Source organism: Rhinatrema bivittatum, chromosome 2 (genome assembly GCF_901001135.1).
Source record: "Rhinatrema bivittatum chromosome 2, aRhiBiv1.1, whole genome shotgun sequence".
NCBI lineage: Eukaryota > Metazoa > Chordata > Amphibia > Gymnophiona > Rhinatrematidae > Rhinatrema > Rhinatrema bivittatum.
The window spans coordinates 107,668,756-107,694,933 of record NC_042616.1 but is presented as its reverse complement, the minus strand read 5'-3'; the positions used below and the strand labels follow the sequence as shown (position 1 = coordinate 107,694,933).

Genomic DNA, 26,178 nt, shown 5'->3' with positions numbered 1-26,178 from the left:
TCTGAGCTTGAAGTAATTGAGAATGTATTAGAGTCTTTTAAATGGCCTAAACCTGACCCCAAACAAACTGGTTCCTTAGACAATGAGGCAGGCCATTTCCTTCAAATTAGCCAGACTATGCCTTCACCTGATGAAGAAAATCATTCTGCACAATGTCAGCATGCCTTAATATGCAGTCAGTTTAACCTCTCTGTTCCTCACATTCCAGCTGTTTTGGAAATCTCAGAATATAAGATTTTACAGACAGAGCATAAGTTGGTTGAAGAATCTGAAATTAGAAATAAGGTTCTTAAATTAAGTTCATCAAATAAGAGAGCTTATAAGTCAGATATCCCTCAGGATCAAGAAATGGAATATGAGATTTATGACAATACAGCCTTGGAGCATATATATGATGGTTCAGTAGGCTGTGAAAACAATGTATATTCAGAGATCAGTAAAACCTATTTAGAATATTTAATGGAAAGCAACTGCCAAAGCAATGATGAAAATAAATCACAATACCATCTACATAAAAGCAAAGAAGAAATTGGTGATGAATCTTTTTTGATGTCAAAAACCACAAAAGCGATTGAAAACCAGTCAGAAGAAGCAGATACTGAATTCAGAGGATATTTATTTGATAGTGAAAAAGATATGATAAAAGTTTGTTGTGATGTGGATAAAACAGAAACATGCTTTAAAACAACTGAGACAGATTCATGTTTTGTGAAGATCAGTCCAAGCCAAATTGACAAATATGCTGAAACCCCTGCATATAAAATAACAAACATTCCTTTGTCCACAGTTTGTGTCAAAGAATTTGAGCATAATAGTGAAAACTATGTATTAGATTTGATGGCAGATGTCTTAAATGAACCTGAACATCATTCAAAAGTACAAGGTTACAGAGCTGAAACTGGTATGCAACTATTGCATAGACGTGGCTATGAATCTGGGGAGTTAGCAAGTCATATATTTTCTAATGAGCATTTCAGTGACAATAAACATCAAACGTTCTACTTGTGGAATAATACTGTGCCTGATGAAATGAATGGAGTTAACCCATATTATATTATTGATGAGAAAGATCTCCAAAATCTTGAAGACCTCCAGGCTGTTCCACTTTGTATGAGAAAATACCCCCAGCAGCTTCCAATTAGAGAAAATACTGGCTCTTGGGGATGGCAGGATACGTTCGTAAGTATGTGTTGCATGGGCCATAAATGAACATATTGATGCCTATTTTATGAAAAACATCCAGAAAAAATTCTTTAGGGAGTACGTTTGTGCTTTTAACCACATAGAAAAACTGAATGAACTGTATATAGCATCGTATAGTAAGCATATTTTTACATGCTAATTTAAAAATATGCTAGCTGAGCTTTGTAAATTGCCCATGTCTGGACTGCTGGAATGATAGAGGTCGATATTTTACACCCATGGTTCAGCATCATAAATTGAAAGCAACGAACTGAGTTGTAGCTCATTATTGACTTGATGGATCTGTGGCTTTGTGATACTGTGCAAATAGTCTTTGGCTTTTTTTTCCACAGAATGTTTTATTCACAATGAAATAGAACAATAGCAGAAACAACCTTACCTTATCAGTTTAAAGCAGTCACGAAAAATGTCTGCATAGAATCTATTTTTTCCTTATCCCTAGTGGCCCTCCTGTTCTCTTTCCTGGGTCTGCTTTTTATTTCCTCTGCTTAGGGCAGTACCTTGACCTTAAGGCAGATCAGGCTAAATATCCAGTCCTGGTCTTTTAAGGGGCTTCTGATATACACTGTTTTTCAGGCTTTAATTATTTAACTTTTTTGCACCACATAGGGAAATAACCCAAAAGATTTGAATGGAAAATTTGCAGTACATTTTTTATCCCAGGACAAGCAGGATGCTAGTCCTCAAATATGGGTGACATCACTGATGGAGCCCTATCCCGGAAAACTTTCTGTCAAAGTTTCTAGAAACCTTTGACTGACATCCTGAGCCTACTGAGCATGTCCAGCATGCCATGATCCCTCGAGCCACAGGGGTCACCCTTCAGTCTTTTTTTTTCCGCGAAGCCGTTAGCCTCGCGGTTCTAGGAGTCCTATGTGGTGAATTTTCACCTTATACAAAAAGTTGATAAAAACTCGGAAAAACTTTAGACTCTGTAGGGGTCACCCTTTTTTCCATCGCGGTAAGTCTTAAAATTTTTTTTCCGGTTGGTTCCGCTACCATCAATCTGTGCTCAAAAGTCGTCGACGGCTGTCCGACTCTCATTATGGCTACGGGTTTCAAAAAGTGCCCGAATTGTTGCTGCACCATGTCCATCACGGACCCACACATCGAGTATGTACTCTGCCCCGGTGAGGGACACGACCTTTCGACGTGCCCAAGCTGCGCCGAGATGACGCCGAAAGGCAGAAGACTGCGGATGGAGAAAATGGAGCATTTGTTCCATCTCCAATTAATGCCATCGACATAGACGTCCACACAGTCGTCTCCGGCTGGAGCGATCAGGAAGGTCGTCCTTAAAAAAAACGTAGACTGGATGAAGCAAGGGTTTGGCAGTCACCAACCCCTTCAAAATCATCGATAAAATCTACATCTGTCATCAAGAAGGGTGTCCGAGCACAGGCAAAAGCATAGTCATTGGCATCAGAGGCCTTACGATCCCGAAATTGATCCGATAACTGGAATTTCAGCACCGAAGAAACCTCGGAGAGAGGACGCTCCATGTCCATCGAGGCCTTCCACTCTTAGGTGATCCCCACCGATATCAGTGCCAGGAACCGTACCTCCACAGGGTCCTGCGGAGATACCGGTATCTCCTACGCTGCCTCCCCCCATAGCTGTTCTGGTTTCACCAGCTATGCGAGCAGAACTGGACGGTTACATCCGCCAGGCAGTTAGAGACGCGCTCCTTGACATGCCTCCGATGCCAGCACCGAGCACGATTCCGCCATCGAGGCCAGAACCATCGCCAGTACCGATTCCACTCCCGTCACCGGTGCCCATTCTGATGCCATCGCCGGTTCCACTCCATCCCATGCTGATGCCGGATATGTCCTTTTTCGCGCCAATTTTAGCAAAATTGGACACTCATCGGTGCCATCCCAGTAAAATCACCAGATATACCGATGCCAACCCCAAGGGAAGAGGAAATAGTAAATGAAGTACCGATGCCTGAACCTCTCCCAGGTCCATTGGGAATCACATGCCCACGTCCATCGTTTTCTCCACTATTTCCGTCGAAGCCACTGGAGAAATCGTCTATGCCATCTCTTCCCATTCCATCGACGCCTCTTCGTCCACATTCACCGGACACTTGGGAGGATCCCAACACGGATTCTTCTTCAGAGGAAGTCCTCTTAGAACCTTCTCCTCCAGAGGAAAGAAGGAAATCCCCTCCAGAGGATCTTTCCTTCTCAAATTTCATCAAGGATATGGCTGACACAATCCCCTTTCAGCTTGAATCTGAAGAGGATACCAGACAAAAAAAACTCTTGAAGTGTTACAGTTCGTGGACCCCCACCTAAAGAAGTCCTGGCAATTCCACTTAACGAAGTCCTCATTGACTTGCAACACAGGCTATGGGAGCATCCCTGCACCATACCACCGGTAAATAAAAGAACTGATGCTACGTATCTAGTCCAACATATCCCAGGCTTCCAAAAAACTCAACTACCTCATCAATCAGTAGTAGTTGAATCAGCTCAAAAGAAGTCAAAAAGAATAAAGCCTCATTCATCTAATCCTCCTGGAAAGGACAACATATTTTTAGATGCCATAGGCAGGAAAATGGTTCAGGGGTCCATGTTAGTTTCCAGAATTGTGTCCTATCAGCTATATATAACGCAATATCAGCGTAATTTGTGGAAACAAATTCAAGAACTCTCTGAATCTCTCCCCCAGCAATTCCAAGATTCCTTCACTTCTATCATCATAAGGTCCTGGAGACTGGGAAACACAAAGTTTGTGCAGCTTATGATAGCTTTGAGACTTTATCAAGAATGTCTGCCACAGGTATACATGTCTGCAGATGGGCCTCGCTCAAGGCCTCCGACCTGAGACCAGAAGTACAGGAGAAACTTGCTGATCTCCCTTGCGCGGGGACAATCTCTTTGGAGATAAAGTAAAGGAGGCAGTTTCTCAGCTAAAGGAATATTCGGAAACCTTGAGACAGCTTTCCTCTGCTCCTTAGGAGTCTCAAGCATCGTCACGACCCAAGAAAAGATTCAAAACGGCCATACTATAGGCCACGGCGGTACTATCTACCTCCTGCCCGTGGAAGGTCAACTAGGCCAGCTCAAAGAACGCAGACCCGACAACCAAGAGCACCTAGAGCTCAACCCCCTCCGCAAACAGGGTCAACTTTGGGATTTTGAAATCACACCAGGGAACCAATCCGACCCAAAGTTTGCCAGTAGGAGGTCGGATCACTTTCTTCCAACACAATTGGTCACACATTACCACAGACCAATGGGTACTCTCCATAACATCTCAAGGGTACCACTTGGACTTTCTCGCTGTACCAAACGATACTCCACCCACCTAGTCTTGGACAGTAAACAATCAATCCACACTTTTACAAAAAGTATTATCCAGCCTTCTGAGAGCCAGGGCCGTGGAACCACTTCCCCGACCTCAGCAGGGCACAGGATTCTACTCCCATTATTTCCTCATTCCAAAGAAAACAGGAGGCCTACGTCCCATATTGGACCTCCAGAAACTCAACAAATACCTGAAAAAATAATTCAGGATGGTGTCATTGGACACCATGCTACCTCTTCTTCAAAAAGGAGATTGGCTCTGTTCTCTGGATCTTCAAGACGCTTACGCTCACATTCCAATATTCCCTCCTCATCGCAAGTATCTGCGATTCCTAGTAGGAAGTCAACATTTCCAAAGTGTTCACAAAGTGCCTAGCAGTGGCAGCTGCCCACTTGCACAAGGAAGGAGTGCAAGTGTTTCCTTACCTGGCCGATTGGCTCATCAGAAGCCAAACAAGACAAGGAGCTCTCAACTCTCTCAAGCTCACAATAACTCTACTCCGTTCATTGGGATTCCTCATCAACTACCAGAAATCCCACTTCACACCATCTCACCTTTTACAATTCATCGGAGCAGAATTAAACACCATAACATCAAAAGCTTTCCTTCCAAAAAACCGCGCACAGGCACTCACCTCGTTAGCGGGCTCTCTTCATGCACGCACTCAAATAACAGCTCATCAATGCCTCACTCTTCTGGGTCATATGGCCTCCACAGTTCACGTCACTCCTATGGCCAGACTAGCCATGAGAGTCACTCAGTGGACACTCAGAAGGCAGTGGATACAAGCCATTCAACCACTGTCTTATCCAATTCAAGTAACTCAACAACTATGTCCTTGCTCCTATGGTGGACGAATGAGGACAACTTGCTCACAGGCCTACCTTTCCAGCAACCGATTACACAAGTGACATTAACTACAGATGCATCCACCTTTGGGTGGGGAGCACACATTGGTCATCTGCAGACTCAAGGTACTTGGACAAAACTCGAAGCTACATTTCAGATACATTTCCTAGAGCTTCGAGCTATACGTTATGCACTGCATGCATTCAAGGACTGCCTTTCCCACAAGACTGTTCTGATACAAACAGACAACACAGTAGCCATGTGGTACATAAACAGGGAGGTGCGGGCTCATATCTCCTTTGTCAAGAAGCAGCACAGATTTGGGACTGGGCCCTAACACATTCAATGTTTCTCCGGGCCACTTATCTAGCAGGCATTCACAACGTAGTGGCGGATCGCCTCAGTCGTCACTTCCAACCTCACGAGTGGTCTCTGGATCCAGAAGTGGCAACCAAGATCTTTCAACATTGGGGCCATCCAACAATAAACCTCTTTGCATCACAAATGAATAACAAAGTGGACAATTTTTGCTCCCTGTACAAGCAGAGAAACCACTTACCCAGGGATGCCTTTGCTCGCCACCGGAACTCAGGTCTTCTATATGCGTATCCCCCCCCCCCCCCGATACCGCTAATAACCAAAACTCTAGTGAAGCTACAACAAGACAAAGGATCCATGATACTCATAGCCCCATATTGGCCTTGACAAGTATGGTTTCCAATACTCCTCGACCTCTCGATCAGAGATCCAATTAGCCTGGGCACAGAACCCACTCTCATAACTCAGGATTAGGGCAGGTTGCGTCATCCCAACCTTCAATCCCTATCTCTAACAGCATGGATGTTGAAAGCTTGATTCTACAACCCCTCAATCTTTCAACTAATGTCTCTCAAGTGCTTGTAGCTTCACGTAAACCCTCCACACGAAAGAACTATCGTACTAAATGGTAACTGTTTACCACGTGGTGCACACAAAATAGTGTCAACCCTTTTTCATGCACTACATCTTTATTAGACTATCTATGGCATCTCTCAGACTCTGATCTCCAGACCTCATCTGTCAGAGTACATTTAAGTGCAATCTCAACTTATCACAACACCATTGGAGATGCATCAGTATCAGTGCAACCCCTCGTTAGTAGGTTTATGAGAGGTTTACTTCAACTTAAACCTCCACACCGACCACTGGTCACTGAATGGGACCTTAATGTGGTATTAACAAGACTCGTGCATTCTCCTTTTGAACCCATGGATTCCTGTGATGATAAATTTCTCACTTGGAAGACTATCTTCTTAATAGCCATCACATCTGCTAGAAGGATTAGCGAGTTACAAGCACTTGTCACATACTCACCCTACACAAAATTTCTACATGACAGAGTGGTACTCCGTACACACCCAAAATTTCTCCCCAAGGTAGTTACGGAATTCCAATTGAATCAATCCATTTTCTTGCCTACTTTCTTCCCAAAACCGCACTCTCCCCAAGGAGAGAGGGCTTTACACACCTTGGACTGTAAGCGTGCTCTTGCGTACTACTTAGATCGCACTACAGCCCATAGGAAATCCACCCAGCTCTTTTGATCAAAATAAACCTGGAAAAGCGGTGGGCAAGCAAACTCTATCTAATAGGCTTGCAGATTGATTACAATTGTGTTATGAAAAAGCAGGCCTTCCTCTCCAGGGGCGAGTAAAGGCTCACTCAGCAAGAGCAATGTCAATCTCAGTAGCAAACTATCATTCAGTGCCAATAGCTGACATATGTAAAGCCGCAACATGGAGTTCTCTTCACACCTTTGCGGCTCACTACTGTCTTGACAAGGAAGGACGACAAGATTCAGCCTATGGACAATCTGTCTTAAAGAACTTGTTTCCAGCATGATCCAACTCTTTCCACATCCAACCTTTCGTGATTTCAGGCTGCCTCATTTTTCCCAACAGTACACCAGTTGTGCCTGTTGCACAAGTTGTACGCTGTTGGTCCAGTACAAAGATGACTCGACCTGTAGCTTGCTAATCACCCATATGTGAGGACTAGCATCCTGCTTGTCCTGGGATAAAGCAAAATTGCTTACCTTGTAATAGGTGTTATTCCAGGACAGCAGGATGTAGTCCTCACGAAACCCACCCGCCACCCCGCGGAGTTGGGTCCGATATGTTTTATTATTTTATTTTTGGCTAACGCTTATTGCTACAAACGAGTCTGAAGGGGAGAGACCCCTGTGGCTCAAGCGATCATGGCATGCTGGGCATGCTCAGTAGGCTCAGGATGTCTGTCAAAAGTTTCTAGAAACTTTGACAGAAAGTTTTCCGGAATAGGGCTCCGTCAGTGACATCACCCATATGTGAGGACTACATCCTGCTGTCCTGGGATAACACCTATTACAAGGTAAGCAATTATGCTTTTTAATGCGTGCATAGATTTACATTTCATTTTGTAACTTCAGGTTTGTTTTTTTTTTGCCATGATATCACATTTGCAGGCCTTTTTTTTTTTTTTTTAAACTTTCTTTATAGTATTATAGCCAAGAGATTAAAGTAAAATAACTGAACTCCCCTAAATTCTAAAACTAATCATTAACTATGGCTTTCTTAGCATATGGACAGGTGAATTCAAAACCAGCAGATGGAGACATCATGGTATATACCTCTACAGCGACATTAGCCCACCAGTATTCTCCATCTTCAGCAGTTGGTGGATGTGCTTCTCCCTACTGGGGATTGCTTTAAGTTTTAGAAGGAGAAAAGAAGGAAATTGTGGGTCCTTCCCTCAGTTAAGAATTCTTGAGGTGATTTCTGTGATCCCTCAGATGAATGCTTTGATCAGATAGCTGTTTTTTCAACTGCTATGGACTTAGCTGGGTGCGGAAAAAAAAAAATATAAAAAGCTGAAAGGCAAGCGGGTACAGGAAGCTGAGCGCAGCGGTGAAGGTTTATGCCTTTTCTCCCTGCAGCCGATGACTGATCTTGTACTCAGCCAGGATAGGCTTTGCTCATGTAAAGGTTAATTTGAAAAGATAAAGAAAAGAGGAGTTGAGTAAGGATTCCTCCCCCTGCCTTTCGGTCTCAGTGCTCAGCGCACGATCCGAAGATCGTTCTCGCCTCTGGATTTCTACTGGCATATCTCAAGTCCTTGTAGCTTCACGTAAGCCTTCCACGCGGAAGTCTTACCACTCTAAATGGAAAAAGTTTACAGGGTGGTACACACAAAAGGACCTTAACCCCTTTTCTTTCCCCACACCAGCACTCTTGGATTATCTCTGGCACCTCTTGGAATCTAGATTCACCATGATTTGGTTCAGTCCATCTGAATCATTACCCATGAAAACCTTCTTCGGAATGGGTATCTCCCCAACATCCTCTTCAGTAAACACAGAAGCAAACAAATTGTTTAAACTTTCCGCGATGGCCTTATCTTTTTTTTATTTAACGGTTTTATATACCGACATTCATCAAAGATATCACATCGGTTCTTCTCCCAGGACAAGCAGGATGGTAGTCCTCGCATACGGGTGACGTCACTGGATGGAGCCCTATCACGGAAAACTTTTCTGTCAGTTTCTAGAAACTTTGACAGGCACACTGAGCATGCCCAGCATGCCAAGATCCCCTGTATCCACAGGGGTCTCCCTTCAGTCTCTTTTTTTCCGCTCTGCAGTTTGCAGTTTTACTTCACAAATATTTTCCCTACACTGGTCTCACTTCGCGTACATTTCATCGATGCTCGGTGAGTACTATGCCCTGTTCTCCAGTTGGTTCCTGTCACCTCACTATCTGTTTCCCCGGGTTACCAACCAAATTGTGGCCCTCTTTTCTCCCCATGTCTATCACCCTTGGTCCGCCCCACGATGCCCGTGAATGTCCTTGCGGTGATCTTCCACCGGGCTCATTGGGACTAGAGGGATTGCGATGTCCACGGTTCCCGTTGCGCTCGCTGTCGATGCTGTCCATGCCGCCGTCTATGTCGATGCCCTCGACTAAAGAAAATGCTCCATACTTCGGGTTCTCAACCAGAGCCCTGTGCAATCCTTACGCAAGAAACAATGCTAGGAGCAGTAGAGGCACAGTGACCGTCTGTCACCAATGCCATCTGGGACTGTGCGGGCATCTTCCTCTGTGCTGGAGAATGACCGGGCCGAGCACCGTGGGAATCATAGTCACTGCCACGGTAACCGTCCGTTACAGACACCATTCTGGACATTGGTGGCAGTGTCCTCCGGTGCTGGAGAATGATCGGGCTGACCACCGAGGGAAACATTGTTGCCGGCACCAACATGGGTCCGCATTTGGTGCCGGCACTGATACCACACCGGCATCAATGTCCATTGAGCCAGTTGCGAAGTGGACCTGGGTACAAGAGTCTCCATGCACCTGAGGCACTGAGGCATTCCCCACCTACTCCGGTGCCGGGTACCGAGCCACCACAGATTCATGTGGAAGTGCCAGTAACGCCTAGCCTGTCTCCCCCTGTAGCTGCTACCAGCTTCCGTCAGGCTGTCCTAGATGCCTTCCGGAATCTACTAACACCGAAGCCATCGATATTCACACCGTTGTGGCTCCACCTCGTTGTGGCACCTACCAATGACAGCCTAAGACATTGACGCTGACTCGTCCTGAGTCTCCACGGACCCCTATACCTATCCTAGGATCCTGGAAAGGTGATGGGCACTCTAATCCCGCTTTGGCACTGATCCCATCAAGACCTAAGTAAAGGACGTGTCTGAAACCATCCCTTTCGACCTGGTCACTAAAAAGGACCAGATGTTTTTGGGAGGGTCTAGGTCGTAACTTCTTCCAAGAATTATATTGGTGTCACATATTGCTATTTACCAGCTATATTTGACCCAACACCAAGAGAACCTCTCTTGTCATCCACATGAAAATCACAGAACATATAGAAAGACATGGTTTAATGGAACAAAGACAGCATGGCTTTACCCAGGGCAAGTCTTGCCTCACAAATCTGCTTCACTTTTTTGAAGGAGTTAATAAACATGTGGATAAAAGTGAACCGGTAGATGTAGTATACTTGGATTTTCAGAAGGCGATTCACAAAGTTCCTCATGAGAGGCTTCTAGGAAAAGTAAAAAGTCATGGGATAGGTGGCGATGTCCTTTCGTGGATTGCAAACTGGCTAAAAGACAGGAAACAGAGAGTAGGATTAAATGGGCAATTTTCTCAGTGGAAGGGAGGGGACAGTGGAGTGCCTCAGGGATCTGTATTGGGACCCTTACTTTTCAATATATTTATAAATGATCTGGAAAGAAATACGACGAGTGAGATAATCAAATTTGCAGATGACACAAAATTGTTCAGAGTAGTTAAATCACAAGCAGATTGTGATAAATTGCAGGAAGACCTTGTAAGACTGGAAAATTGGGCATCCAAATGGCAGATGAAATTTAATGTGGATAAGTGCAAGGTGATGCATATAGGGAAAAATAACCCATGCTATAATTACACAATGTTGGGTTCCATATTAGGTGCTACAACCCAAGAAAGAGATCTAGGCGTCATAGTGGATAACACGTTGAAATCGTCGGTTCAGTGTGCTGCGGCAGTCAAAAAAGCAAACAGAATGTTGGGAATTATTAGAAAAGGAATGGTGAATAAAACGGAAAATGTCATAATGCCTTTGTATCGCTCCATGGTGAGACCGCACCTTGAATACTGTGTACAATTCTGGTCGCCGCATCTCAAAAAAGATATAATTGCGATGGAGAAGGTACAGAGAAGGGCTACCAAAATAAGTGGAATGGAACAGCTCCCCTATGAGGAAAGACTAAAGAGGTTAGGACTTGGAGAAGAGATGGCTGAGGGGGGATATGATAGAGATGTTTAAAATTATGAGAGGTCTAGAACGGGTAGATGTGAATCGGTTATTTACTCTTTCGGATAATAGAAAGACTAGGGGGCACTCCATGAAGTTAGCATGGGGCACATTTAAAACTAATCAGAGAAAGTTCTTTTTTACTCAACGCACAATTAAACTCTGGAATTTGTTGCCAGAGGATGTGGTTAGTGCAGTTAGTATAGCTGTGTTTAAAAAAGGATTGGATAAGTTCTTGGAGGAGAAGTCCATTACCTGCTATTAAGTTCACTTAGAGAATAGCCACTGCCATTAGCAATGGTAACATGGAATAGACTGTTTTTGGGTACTTGCCAGGTTCTTATGGCCTGGATTGGCCACTGTTGTAAACAGGATGCTGGGTTTGATGGACCCTTGGTCTGACCCAGTATGGCATTTTCTTATGTTCTTATATAACATGTGATTGCTTCGAAAAGTCTTCCCGTTGCCATCAACCGGACTCAGTGCTAGATGGTGAACCTGACTTACGGCCCCTGATTTACAGCATGAAGTCCAAGATAAACTAGCTGATCTGCCATGCACCGCAGATAATCTCTTCGTGTACAAGGTCCAGCAGACAGTGGCTCAATTGCGAGACCCTGCGACAGCTCTCTACATTTCTTGCACAGCAAAGTGGGTTGCTAGAACCTTTTACCACTCCCGCGTGAGACCAACTGATATCCAGATCACACCAGCTCCGCCAGTCGGGCAGACTCCTGGATTTTTCAACCTTGCCAGAGAACAGAACGGTCCATCCCAATGAGGACCAGGGCTCGGGATACTGTCCCTGGACGCAACAAGGCAGAGGATTTTAATCCTGCTATTTCCTACTTTAAAAGAAAACTGGTGACCTCCGCCCATCCTGGACCTCAGAAATCTCAGCAAATTTCTTCAGAAAGAAAAGTTCAAAATGGTGTCTCTGGGCACCATGCTTTCCTTACTACAACAAGGGGGTTGCCTCTATTCACTGGACTTTCTATATGCTTCATAGTGAGTCAACAACATTTTCAATACCAAGTCTGCCTTTCGAACTAGCTTCGGCAACTTGTGTATTTCACCAAATGCCAAGTGGTGAATGCCGCTCATCTACAAAAAACAGCAGCATTCACGCGTTTCCTTACCTGAACGACTGCCTAATAAGGAGCCAATCAAGCCAAACAATGAGCTCTAAATTCTCTAAGACTCACTATAAATCTACATTTGGGTGGGAATTCTGATCAACTACCATAAATCCCATATGGAGCAGATCTGGGCACTACAGTCCCATGGCCTTCCTGCCCAACAGCCGCACAGGCATCCTATCAAATTGTCCACATCTCTGCACCCAAGCAACATAGACTCAGCCCATCAGTTCTTTCATTGCTGGGCCACATGGTTTCCACGATCCACGACACTCCTATGGCCAGACTAGCTATGAGAAAAACTCAGTGGATTTTAAAATTTCAGTGGCTCTAAGCCATTCAACTGCTTTCGTCCCTGATCCATATCTCTGATCCAGTAACCAAATCCTCAGATGAGCTTGGCCACGGTCGCATCCAACATGGGTTGGAGAGCTTGTATCAACACCCTCCAAACCCAAAATGCGTCGACTCCGCTCCATGAAAAGTCTCAGATCAACTCCTGGAGCTTCAAGCCATGCATTATGCCCTTTGTCTTTGAAACCTGCTTCTCACACAAAACTTTGTGGATACAGATAGACAACATAGTGGCAATGTGGTACTCAAACAAACAGGGATGCACAGACTCTTATCTGCTCTGCCAGGAAGCCGTGCAGTTCTGGGCCTTGGGCCCTTGCACACTCCATGCATCTCTGGGCCACTTTTCTAACAGGTATACCGAATATACTAACAGACCATCTCAATCGTTGTCTCCATCCCCACAAGTGGTCTCTGAATCCATGTGTAGCGAGTAAAAACTTCTAGCGCTGAGGTAAACTAACTATCGACCTCTTGTGTCCAACTTGAACCATAGAGTGAACAGATTCTACTCCCTACACAGGCTTCAAAATGCGTTAGCCACGGACACCTTTGCTCGCCCCTACAACAAAGGCCTCCTATATGCGTCTCTTCCGATACCGCTCATAGCCAAAACTCTCATGAACCTGCAGCAGAACAGTTTCAATGATTCTCATAACCCTGTTCTGGCCTTGACAAGTATGCTTCCCCATACTTCTCAACCTATCATTCCAGGAATCAATTTGCCTGCCCACAGGTCAACCTCATAACACACTCACTGATATTCTCAGGAACCGGTAGCTTCACGAAAACCTTCCACACGTAAATCTTACCATTCGAAATCGGCAAGATTTACCAAATGGCATGCACAAAAAGGTATTGGCCCCTTTTTCCTGCCCCACGCCATCTCTATTAGGCTATCTAGGATACCTTTCGGATTCTGGTCCCCAAACATTCTCCGCACGGGTACACCTCATTTCCATCTCAACGTACCACCAGGGAGTAGGAGATGCCCTGTTAACGGCTCAAACCCTTATGAGTCGGCTTGTCATGGTTTTTCTACAACTTAAGCCTCCTCTACGATCACTGGTTACGGAATGGGACCTAAATGTAGTGCTTACAAGGCTCATGCATTACCTGTTTGAGCCTTTGTATTCCTATAACATTAAAATTCTAACACGAAAAATTATTTTCCTCGTAGCCGTCACCTCTGCTAAAAGGGTCAGCGAGTTACAAGCCCTTGTTACATACTCACCCGACACTAGGTTCCTCTGTACTCACCCTAAATTTCTTCCTAAGGAGGACACAGTCTCTCCCCATACTCAGCCTATAGTCTGCCCACTCTTTCCCAAGGCCTCACTCTCACCAGGGCTAGAGTTTATTGCACACCTTGGACTGTAAGCGTGCACTTTGCATTCTGTCTAGACCACACTGCACTTTATAGGAAATTCACCCAACTCTTTGCTTCTTTGACAAAGACAAGCTGCAAGTTCCAGTGGGCAAACAAACTCTCTCCAACTGGCTAGCAGACTGTATCAAATTCTGCTATGAGGAAGTAGGCCTTCCTTTCCAGGGGTGAGTGCAGGCACATTTTGTAAGGGCCATGGCAACATAGGTACCATACTATCGTTCAGTACCAATTGCTGACATCTGCTAGGCTGCGACATGGAGCTCTTGCTTAGAAAAGGAAGTCCGTTAAGACTCTGCCTTTGGCCAGTCTGTCTTGCAAAACTTTGGTCCAGTATAATCCCCAACTCCTTCCACAACCACCTGCTGTGACTTCAGGCTGCCTCATCATTGCCAATAGCACCACAATTATTGTGCCTGCTGCATGAGTTGCCTGCTATTGGCCTGTTGTAATATGAGTCAGCCTGTATCTTGCTAATCAGCCATATGTGAGGACTACCATCCTGCTTGTCCTGGGAGAAAGAATTGCTTACTTGTAACAGGTGTTCTCCCAGGACAGCAGGATGTAGTCCTCACGAAACCCACCTGCCACCCTGTGGAGTTTGGTCCGAAATGTTTTATTATCTTATTTTTTTGCTCGCATCTTTTGCTACAAACAAGACTGAAGGGAGACCCCTGTGGACATAGGGATCATGTCCAGTGACGTCACCCATATATGAGGACTACATCCTACTATCCTGGGAGAACACCTGTTACAGGTAAGCAGCTCTGCTTTCTCGTAAGTGTCCCTTTTATTTATTTAAAAGCTTTTTTAGACTGACATTTGTTGGGAACATCACATCGGTTTACAAGGAACAAGAAATGCAGGCAGGTGCTTTACAATGAACTGGTAACAACAAAACAATGAGGGCAGGAGGCTTAAGTAACGGGCAGTAATAAGATGTAAAACTGCAATACTAAAATAACAGGGTAAGAGTAAAAGAAAAGCGGGGTATGAAAGAGGAGAGAGGTACTACGATGAAGGGACGTAGAAAGATGGAGAAATAATAAGGTTAGGAAGTATAATAAGAATAGAGGGAAGATAAGATGTAAATTGCTAGATGCATAAATATTGCTAAAAGCATTATAGGAGGAGGAGGAGCACAATATATAGATTGCTGAATGCATAAAATTGCTAATTGCATAAATACATGGCGCTCATAAAATTAACCAGCGGAGAGGATCCAGGGCAATGTTAGAAGATGTGTTGTAGGGCGGGTAGGCGTGGTAGAGATGGGGGGATGACTAAGTTGAAGGGCGGTTGAGGGGGAGGGAAAGGATCAGGTGAAAGCTTGTTTGAAAGCTTTACCTCTCGATCATCTAACTGTCCAACTGATTCCCTTGCAGGCTTTCTGCTTCGGATATAAAGTGAGTTTTTGCCTCTATGGCCAACTTCTTTTCAAATTCTCTTAGCCTGTCTTATCAATGTCTTACAATTAACTTTCCAATGCTTATGCTTTATCCTATTTTCTTCTGTTGGATCATTCTTCCAATTTTTGAATGAAGATCTTTTGACTAAAATAGCCTCTTTCACCTCACCTTTTAACCATGCCAGCAATTATTTTGCCTTCCTTCCACCTTTGTTAATGTATAGAATACATCTGGACTGTGCTTCTAGGATGGTATTTTTTTTTTTTAACAATGTCCACACCTCTTGCACACATTTTACCTTTGTAGCTGCTCCTTTCAGTTTTTTCCCAACTATTTTTCTCATTTTATCAAAGTTTCCCTTTTGAAAGTTTAGCACGAGAGTCGTGGATTTGCTTACTAAACCCTTCCAGTCATTAATTCAAATTTGATCATATTATGATCACTATTGCCAAGCGGCCTCACCACTGTAACCTCTCACCAAATCCTGTGCTCCACTAAGAATTAGATCTAAAATTGCTCCCTCTCTCGTCTGTTCCTAAACCAATTGCTCCATAAAACTGTCATTTATTCCATCCAGGAATTTTCTCTCTAGCATGTCCTGATGATACATTTACCCAGTCAATACTGGGGTAATTGAAATCTCCCATTATTACTGCACTACCAATTTGGTTAGCTTCCCTACTTTATCTTAGCTTTTCTCTGTCCGTCTCACCATCTTGACCAGGTGGACGATAGTATACTCCTAGCACTATAGTCTTCCCCAACACACAAGGGATTTCTACCCATAAAGAATTGATTGTGCATTTAGTCTCATGCAGGATGTTTATCCTGTTGAACTCTGTCATCCCGGACATAAAGCACCACACCACCTCCCGGATGCTCCTCTGTCATTGTGAAATAATTTATACCTCGGTATAGCACTGTCCCATTGGTTATCCTCTTTCCACCATGTCTCTGAGATGCCAATTAAGTCTGTCATCATTCACTGCTATACATTCTAATTCTCCCATCTTACTTCTTAGACTTTTGTCATTAGCATACAAACATTTCAAAGTTTGTTTTTGTTTGTATTTTCATTCTGCTTTTTAATTGATAGGGATAAATTAGATTTTTTTAGCTCAGGTGAGTTTTTAATTACAGGCACTTGGACTATTTTTCTAATTATTGGAACCTCACTGTCTGGATGCCCTAATTCTAATGCATCATTAGTATCCTTTGAAGATACCTCCCTCCGAACCATGCACTGCTGAGCGACTGTCAGCTTTCCCCTTGGTTCTGGTTTAAAAACTGCTCTATCTCCTTTTTAAAGGTTAGTGCCAGCAGTCTGGTTCCTCTCTAGTTCAGGTGGAACCTATCTCTTCGGAAAAGACGACTCCTCCTTTCTCCAAAATGTTCCCCAGTTCCTAACAAAACTGAATCCCTCTTCCTTGCACCATTGTCTCAACCACACATTGAAACTCTGGAGCTTTGCCTGCCTCTGGGGACCTGCATGTGGAAAAAGGAATATTTCAGAGAATGCTACCCTGGAGGTTCTGGATTTCAGCTTTCTACCCAAGAGCCTAAATTTTGGTTTCCAGAACCTCTCTCCCACATTTTGTCGTCGGTGCCCACATGTACCTAGACAGGCCGGCTCTTCCCCAGCACTGTCTAAAATCCTATCTAGGTGACACATGAGGTCTGCCACCTTCGCACCAGGTAGGCATGTTACCAGGCGATCCTCATGCCCACCAGCCACCCTGCTGTCTACATTCCTAATAATTGAATCACCAACTATCACGACCGACCTAACCCTTCCCTCCTGGGCTGTAGCCTTTGGAGACACATCCTCGATGCGAAAGGACAGTGCACCACCTTGAGAGCAGGTCCTTGCTACAGGATCCTTTCCTGCTGTACCAGGTTGATGCTCTCCGATCATGAGACCTTCTTCCTCCAATGCAGCACCAGGGCTGCCAGTCTGAAGTTGGGAGTTGGCTACTATGTCCCTGAAGGTCTCATCTATATACCTCTCTGTCTGCCTCAACTCCTCCAGGTCTGCTACTCTAGCCTCCAGATATTGGACTCATTCTCTGAGAGACAGGAGCTCTTTACGTTGGATGCACATGTACAACTTCTCACAGGCGGGTAAAAAATCATACATGTGACACTTGATGCAAAAGACTGGGAGGCCTCACTCTTGCTGCTGGACTGCTGCCTTCATCTCAAATTTGTTCGGTTTCTAGTTAAGTTTTAGGTTGCTATGGGAGTAGGAATGTGACTAATTAGGTCCTTTAAATATATTAGTGAATTCACTATATGTCTGATAGTGGCCACCAGGGGAATGATCAATCTCTCAATAAGGTGTGGGGAATTTAAGTTAAAAGGCAGAATTTTTTTTTTTTTTTTTGTGTGAAAGTGGCACCTGCCTATAAATTAAAGGATGAGCTAGGGGTGGGTGGGTAAGGGTTGGGAAATACACAAGTACTAACTTCTGCTTATTAGCTGCCTTACTGACTATTAAAAGTACAAACACACTAAATAATATAACCCAATAGTTTACTTCTCCCCAATACTTTAAAAAAAAAAAAAAAAAAAGTCCCCAGCAAAACTTACTGATTGCTTTCAGCCACCAGGAAGGTGATCCTCTCCTCTCAGTGCTCCCACTGGGAATGGTTTTGCCAAGGGATGAGACTATTTCTACACTGGCAGGCCCAATCCCCAATGGCTTGCACCGCAGGGCTCTCCCTGGTTGATTTTGGAATGGCAAAGTTATGCCAGGCCAAATAAGAGTCCCTTGCTCAGATATGCAGACCACTGTCCTCTCTGTTGGTCCCCTTCTCAGCCCATTCTAAACACATCAGCTACCCCAGCTTTCTGTTTTATAACCCTTTGCAGCTTTGAAAATGTTGATTTAATTAAAGGTACAATTTGCATATTCACATATCATTAATTCACTTTGCACCGATCTGATGAAAAGAGCATAGCTCTTGAGAGCTAGTCACAGTTACCAACAAGGGCCCTGAACTTGGTAGTCAGTGAAACAGATAAGTATGGGAAAATAAGTGTGGGAGCTTGCTGGGCAGACTGGATGGGCTGTTTGGTCTTCTTCTGCTGTCATTTCTATGTTTCTATGTTAAGTTCAGTAAAAAGGCATGACCTATAGTTTGGTTGACTTATTTTTTCATAAGTTGATTAACATAAACCTTCTACTTTTATTCTAGATTTGTTAATAGGTACTTATTAGTCCTGTCCTTGCCATATGTTCCATGAGTACATGAAAAGTTTTTGATCATTTTTTTTCCTCAGGCATTTGAGTGCTATGACTTGAATGTTTTGCTATACTCATTTTAATAGGTTTTAAAAGGGTGCATTGCATTTTTATACTTATTTTTCTGTTGGTCAAGTATTTCGTCAAGTGTCTGATTTGGAGTGTTCTTCATTTTACCCACAAACATTTCAAAAAATGTATTTTAAAATATTTCTTACAGTTATGAACAATAAATAAAACAATATTCAACAAATTAAAATAGTCTGTGTTGTATAGCATTTTTTAATTGTAGTAAATGCTTACAAAGATTTGTTTTATAGGAATCAACTAAGGTTTCAGAGTTGAACCCTAATGCGAAAGTATGGGGAAATCACATGTTGCACTTGGAAACAGGTGGTGCCACTGATGGTAATCTGAGCAAAACCTGGGAAGAATTACCAGACCGCCCTCCAGACAACAGCAAGGAAGGTATGACTGAGTAGAACTTCATAAGTGCTTGCATATCTTGCTAATGTAAATCTTCTAACATGTTTAGAGAGAGAATGTGTTCAGTGTTTGAAAGTCTCCACAAAAGCTTATATGTATAAGGGCTTTTAGTTTTTGTCATATATCTGAGGTAATAGTCCGACCTTACTCTTAAATATAATTGTGTTCTTGATACTGGTCGGTTCCTGGATTCAACATTTCAAAGTAATCTAAAAAAATATTTTTATTTGAGCTTTGTAGAGACTATAGGCATCAATATATTAGTGTTAAAATGACAACCACGGAGAAATGGAAAAATGTATGAGCTGATCCTGTTAGCATTTTTCCCACAACCTGCATGTGAAAGGTAAACTAGAGACAGAATTGCAGTCATGCTTAGTTTCTTTATTTATTGGTTTTAATGGCAGCCTGTGAGGTCAGCAAAGTCCAATCAAAATACACAGTTCATAAGTATGTTTACAAGTGACATGACTGGAAATTGGAAAGAGAACTAAAAAGCAGGAAAAAGCAAGATGTTGCCTTATTTGACTAGCATTGTCTAAACCTGCTATTGCTTGCTTCTGTCAGGAAAATACAAGACAGCCAACAGTTAGCTATCTGCTCAGCTTTGCACATGATTTATCATTATCTAATCTTACTGTTGCTTTGTCTGGCGATCAGGAAGGAACTGATGTGAGAGTAGTTGTGAAACTGAAATAGTCATGGATTAATATTCATTAAGTTAAAGATTGTTCTTCTAGGACAAGCAGGAAATGGTAGTCCTCACATGTGGGTGACATCATCGGATAGAGCCCAGCACGGAAAACGTTTGTCAGTTTCCAGAACTTTGACTGGCACACTGAGCATGCCCAGCATACCACTATCCGCATGTCCACACGAGGTCCCTCTTCAGTCTCTCTTTTTTCCCATGAAGAAGTTTGCTCACAGTGGTGGAGTTCCACTCTTTAGAGTGTTTTTCTCACAGGACAAGCAGGATGGTAGTCCTCACATATGGGTGACGTCACAGGATGGAATCCAATCACGGAACACTTTTATCAAAGTTTCTAGAACTTTGACTGGCCCCTACTGGGCATGCCCAGCATGGCACTAACCCTGCAGCCAGCAGGGGTCCCCCTTCAGTCTTCTTTTTTCCACGCAGCAGTAGCCTCGCGGTTAAGGAGCTCTGACCACATTCCTGACAGGAATTTTTTCACGGACTACTTTAAGGTTAAATTTGCCCCACAGGGGTCCCTCCTCTTTCTTTACTCAGCCTGCGGTACTTCGGTAAGTTTTTTGCCATTTTTCATCGGTTACAGTCGAGTTTGGCTCTCGCGGCCTAATGGCCGTCGACTGTACCGCGGCTCAATTGTTTCCCATGGCCATGGCGTCGGGTTTCCGTCTGTGCCCAGATTGTACACACACCATGTCTATCACAGACCCTCATAGAGTCTGTGTATTGTGTTTAGTTAGTGAGCATGACGTCCTGACTTGCACCAAATGTGCCTTGATGACACCTAAAGGTCGCAAAGCCAGAATGGAGAAGATGGGATTCCTTTTCCGTGCTTACACCCCGACGCCGTCCATCGCATCGACGTCTTCAGAACCGGCACCATCGAAGTCGCACCACTGTCGACAATCCTCCGGTGACCGTCCGCCATCGACGTCTACATGGCCATCGACTCCCGTCCCTTCCCCCGAAGATCGAGGGGATTGGAGGGAGAAACATCGCCATCGGCATCGCAAGTCTCGGGCCCTCGGGGAACCAAAGTCATCGACCTCGATACCGTCCGAGCCTCCATCGAAGAAGCCCCGGCCAGGAGCGGCACCGTCCACTCCTGCGTCCGAGACATCAAGGCAACCCTCACCCGATCGGGGTTTGGGAGTCGCGATTCCGCCTGTAAAGGTGGTCCCTCCGGCTCTGCCTCAGACTCCCTCTTCCATTACGGAGCCGGGTCTTGTTACGCCAGGTCTCCGGGAAGAACTGGACTGGCTGGTCCAGGAGGCCATTGACAAGGCGATGCAACGGTTCCAGGTCCCTCCGGCACCGACTCCGGCACCGAGAGTGGAACCGGTCACCGAACAGATTCCAGCAGCGCTGGCACCGCTGCTTTCCCGGATGGAAGCGCTCATGACCGCCCTTCCACCGGTAATTCCTGGGTCGCTGACAGCCCCGGTGCGCTCCCCGATGACAGCTTCATCAGGAGGAGAAACACCATTTCACATTCCTCCTTCGGGAGTTGTGCCTCAACCATCGATGCCGTGTCGTCCCTCGCCACTGATTCATTCATCGGGGGCGATACGCACAACGGCGCCATCGATGCCTCCGATGCCGGCACTGATGCCTGCTAGGGCATTCTCGGTGCCCCCGGTGATTCCTTCAATTTTCTCGGAGCCTCAGCCGGGACCTTCGGGTATCCAACCCTCTCCTGGTCCTACAGGTCAGCCCGCTGATCCTTATGACACCTGGGGGGATGATACGTCCACAGACACCGATGATTTACCTTCACCACCCTCTCCTACTGAAAGTAGAAAGCGTTCTCCTCCAGAGGACCTCTCTTTCATCAATTTTGTGAAGGAAATGTCGGAATTGGTCCCTTTTCAGCTTCAAACGGAGCAAGATGACAGGCACCAGATGATGGAGCTTCTCCAATTCCTGGGTGCCCCTAAAGTGATCACTTCCATTCCAATTCATCAGGTTTTTCTTATACTTCTAAAAAAAGAATTGGGAAAATCCTGGATCCATTGCTCCAGTACTACTTATCTCGTACAGTCAGCACCTGGCTTTCAAAAACCTCAGCTTGACCACCACTCAGTAGTGGTTGAATCAGCCCAAAAGAAAGCAAAAAGGACAAAGCCATACTCATCTATACCTCCTATCAAAGAACACAAGTTCTTAGATAATATTGGTCGACGAGTCTACCAAGGGGCGGGCCATGCTTATCTCCAGGATAGCTTCTTATCAGCTGTACATGACCCAATACAATAGGGTCATTTTCAAGCAGATACAAGATTTCTCTGAAACCCTGCCTGAACAATTCCAACTTCTTCAAGCCCTTGTAACTAAGGGCTTTGAAGCAGGAAAACATGAAATTAGAACAGCTTATGATATTTTTGACACTTCCACTAGAGTGTCTGCAGCTGCCATTTCGGCAAGACGCTGGGCCTGGCTCAAGTCATCTGATGTTCGCCCAGAAGTTCAAGACAGACTTTCTGACCTGCCCTGCTTAGGGGATAATCTATTTGGAGAGCAAATTCAACAAATAGTTGCTGAATTAAAGGACCATCATGAGACCCTCAATCAGCTCTCATCGATACCTTCTGATTTCCCTTCTAAACAAACCTTCAAGAAGGACTCTAAGAAATCATTCTTCCGTACACGGAAGTATTATCCCCTACCAACAAGATCCAGACCGACGAGGCCTTACCAAAAATCTCAGCCTCGCCAGCCTCGAAAGCAAAAACCGCAAGCAGCTCCCCAGCCAGGGCCTGCTTCGGGTTTTTGACTTCCACTGGGAGAGCGGAAACCAGCTCCCTCTACAAAGCATACCAGTTGGGAGGTCGATTAGGTCACTTTCATGAAACGTGGCACTCAATCACAACCGACCAATGGGTGCTAGCAATCATTGCTCAGGGTTACCACCTAAACTTCTTAACTCTTCCACCAGACTCCCCACCTCTGCAAACATGGGGACTAACCGGCCACTCTGTCCTTCTGGAGCAGGAGGTTTCCCTCCTTCTCCAGTCAAATGCAATAGAACCTGTCCCTCTTTCACAACAGGGCCTAGGATTCTATTCCCGGTACTTTCTGATCCCAAAAAAGTCAGGAGGACTTCGTCCAATTCTGGACCTACGAGCCCTCAACAAGTACCTTCAAAGAGAGAAGTTCAAGATGGTAACCTTAGGCTCTCTTCTCCCTCTGCTACAAAGAGGAGACTGGCTCTGCTCTCTAGACCTCCAAGACGCTTTCACCCACATTGCGATAGCTCCGGCTCATCGCAAGTATCTCTGCTTTTTAGTAGGCCAAAAGCACTACCAATATCGAGTGCTCCCTTTAGGCCTAGCATCGGCACCACGAGTTTTCACCAAATGCCTCGTAGTTGTCGCAGCCTTTCTCAGGAAGGAAGGTGTCCATGTCTACCCCTATCTGGACGACTGGCTGATCAGGGCCCCAACCCAGCAAGTCGCTCGGTCCTCCCTGAACCTGACCATTCACACTCTAATCTCTCTAGGATTTCTTGTCAATTACGAGAAATCCTATTTACTCCTATCTCAAACCTTATCCTTCATTGGGGCAGACTTGGACACCTTACAGGCAAAAGCGTTTCTCCCTCAGCAGCAAGCTCAAACCCTCGTGTCTCTAGCTCACCAGTTGCAGTCTCAACACACAGCAACAGCTCGTCAATTTCTCGTCCTGCTGGGAAGCATGGCGTCCTCAGTCTATGTGACACCAATGGCCCGCCTGGCCATGAGAGTCGTGCATTGGACACTGCGGTCACAATGGATTCAAGCCACTCAGCCTCTGTCAACCATTGTTTACATCACCGACGCACTCCGTCTATCTCTCGCCTGGTGGAAAGATCACACCAATCTCCTCCAAGGCTTGCCCTTTCATCTCCCAGATCCTCAAATCATTCTCACCACCGACGCTTCCAACATTGGTTGGGGAGCTCATGTAAACAATCTACAGAGGCAAGGATCTTGGTCTCTAGAGGAAGCCAAACACCAGATAAATTTCCTGGAACTTCGAGCAATCCGATATGCTCTCAGAGCCTTTCAGGATTTCCTTTCAAATCACGTCATCCTGATTCAGACGGACAACCAGGTGGCCATGTGGTACATCAACAAGCTAGGTGGCACAGGCTCCTTCCTTCTGTGTCAGGAAGCTGCGCAGATTTGGGCGGAAGTGCTCTACCGCTCGATGCACCTCAGGGCCACCTATTTGCTGGGAGTGAACAATGTCTTGGCAGACAAACTGAGCCGTGTCTTCCAACTGCACGAGTGGTCGCTCAATCCATCGGTAGCGATCTCTCTCTTCCAGCAATGGGGGTATCCCCAAATAGATCTCTTTGCGTCCCCTCAGAACGACAAAGTGGAAAATTACTGCTCCCTAATTCGGAGCAAGCACTCTCGGCCCAGAGATGCATTCTCCCTCACGTGGGCAACCGGTCTGCTTTATGCATTCCCTCCACTTCCTCTTCTCTCGAAGACTCTCGTGAAGCTACGTCAGGACAAGGGAACCATAAGAACATAACATAAGAACTTTCCATGCTGGGTCAGACCAAAGGTCCATCAAGCCCAGCATCCTGTTTCCAACAGAGGCCAAAACCAGGCCACAAGAACCTGGCAATTACCCAAACACGAAGAAGAACCCATGCTACTGATGCAATTAATAGCAGTGGCTATTCCCTAAGTATAATTGATTAATAGCCATTAATGGACTTCTCCAAGAACTTATCCAAACCTGTTTTGAACCCAGCTACACTAACTGCACTAACCATCTCCTCTGGCAACAAATTCCAGAGCTTTATTGTGCGTTGAGTGAAAAAGAATTTTCTCTGATTAGTCTTAAATGTGTTACTTGCTAACTTCATGGAATGCCCCCTAGTCCTATTATTCGAAAGTGTAAATAACCGAGTCACATCTACTCGTTCAAGACCTCATGATCTTAAAGACCTCTATCATATCCCCCCTCAGCCGTCTCTTCTCCAAGCTGAACAGCCCTAACCTCTTCAGCCTTTCCTCATAGGGGGAGCTGTTCCATCCCCTTTATCATTTTGGTTGCCCTTCTCTGTACCTTCTCCATCGCAACTATATCTTTTTTGAGATGCGGCGACCAGAATTGTACACAGTATTCAAGGTGCGGTCTCACCATGGAGCGATACAGAGGCATTATGACATTTTACGTTCTATTAACCATTCCCTTCCTAATAATTCCTAACATTCTATTTGCTTTTTTGACTGCTGCAGCACACTGAGCCGATGATTTTAAAGTATTATCCACTATGATGCCTAGATCTTTTTCCTGGGTGGTAGCTCCTAATATGGAACCTAACATCGTGTAACTACAGCAAGGGTTATTTTTCCCTATATGCAACACCTTGCACTTGTCCACATTAAATTTCATCTGCCATGCCCAATCTTCCAGTCTTGCAAGGTCCTCCTGTAATGTATCACAGTCTGCTTGTGATTTAACTACTCTGAATAATTTTGTATCATCCGCATATTTGATAACCTCACTCGTCGTATTCCTTTCCATATCATTTATATATATATTGAAAAGCACCGGTCCAAGTACAGATCCCTGAGGCACTCCACTGTTTACCCTTTTCCACTGAGAAAATTGACCATTTAATCCTAACTCTCTGATTCCTGTCTTTTAACCAGTTTGTAATCCACGAAAGGACATCGCCTCCTATGCCATGACTTGGCGAGGCACCTCACTGGCCTTGCCAGGTGTGGTTTCCCATACTACTGGATCTCTCCATCCGCAGGCACATTCCCTTGGGAACGGACCCGCATCTGATCACTCAAAACGACGGATGCCTACTCCATCCCAACCTGCAAGCCTTGTCCCTGACGGCATGGATGTTGAAAGGTTAATCCTCCACCCACTTAACCTTTCCGAATCAGTTTCTCATGTCCTGATCGCTTCACGGAAGCCTTCCACAAGAAAATCATATTCCTATAAATGGAAAAGGTACACATCATGGTGCACTTCCCAGTCCCTTGATCCCTTTTCCTGTCCAATCCCAAAATTCTTGGACTATCTCTGGCATTTATTAGAATCCGGTTTAAAGACCTCTTCCATTAGAATGCATGTCAGCGCGGTAGCAGCCTTCCATAAAGGAATCGGGGATGTCCCTATTTCGGAACAACCCCTCGTAACACGATTTCTTAAAGGCTTGCTCCATATCAAGCCACCTTTACGTCCTCCAGCCCCTTCTTGGGACCTTAATCTGGTTCTCGGTAGGCTCATGAAAC

General features: G+C 44.9%; 1 protein-coding gene across 5 annotated transcripts in view; it reads left to right on the top strand.

Annotated features, from left to right (window-relative positions):
- Positions 1–26,178, top strand: part of LARP4B (La ribonucleoprotein domain family member 4B) — a 521,092-nt gene that overhangs the window by 111,289 nt on the left and 383,625 nt on the right. For all 5 annotated transcript variants that reach the window (XM_029588536.1, XM_029588537.1, XM_029588533.1 and 2 more), the window contains one exon: positions 19,053–19,200. In XM_029588536.1, coding sequence (XP_029444396.1) covers positions 19,053–19,200 — 148 coding nt within the window. The remainder of the gene's footprint in view (positions 1–19,052; positions 19,201–26,178) is intronic.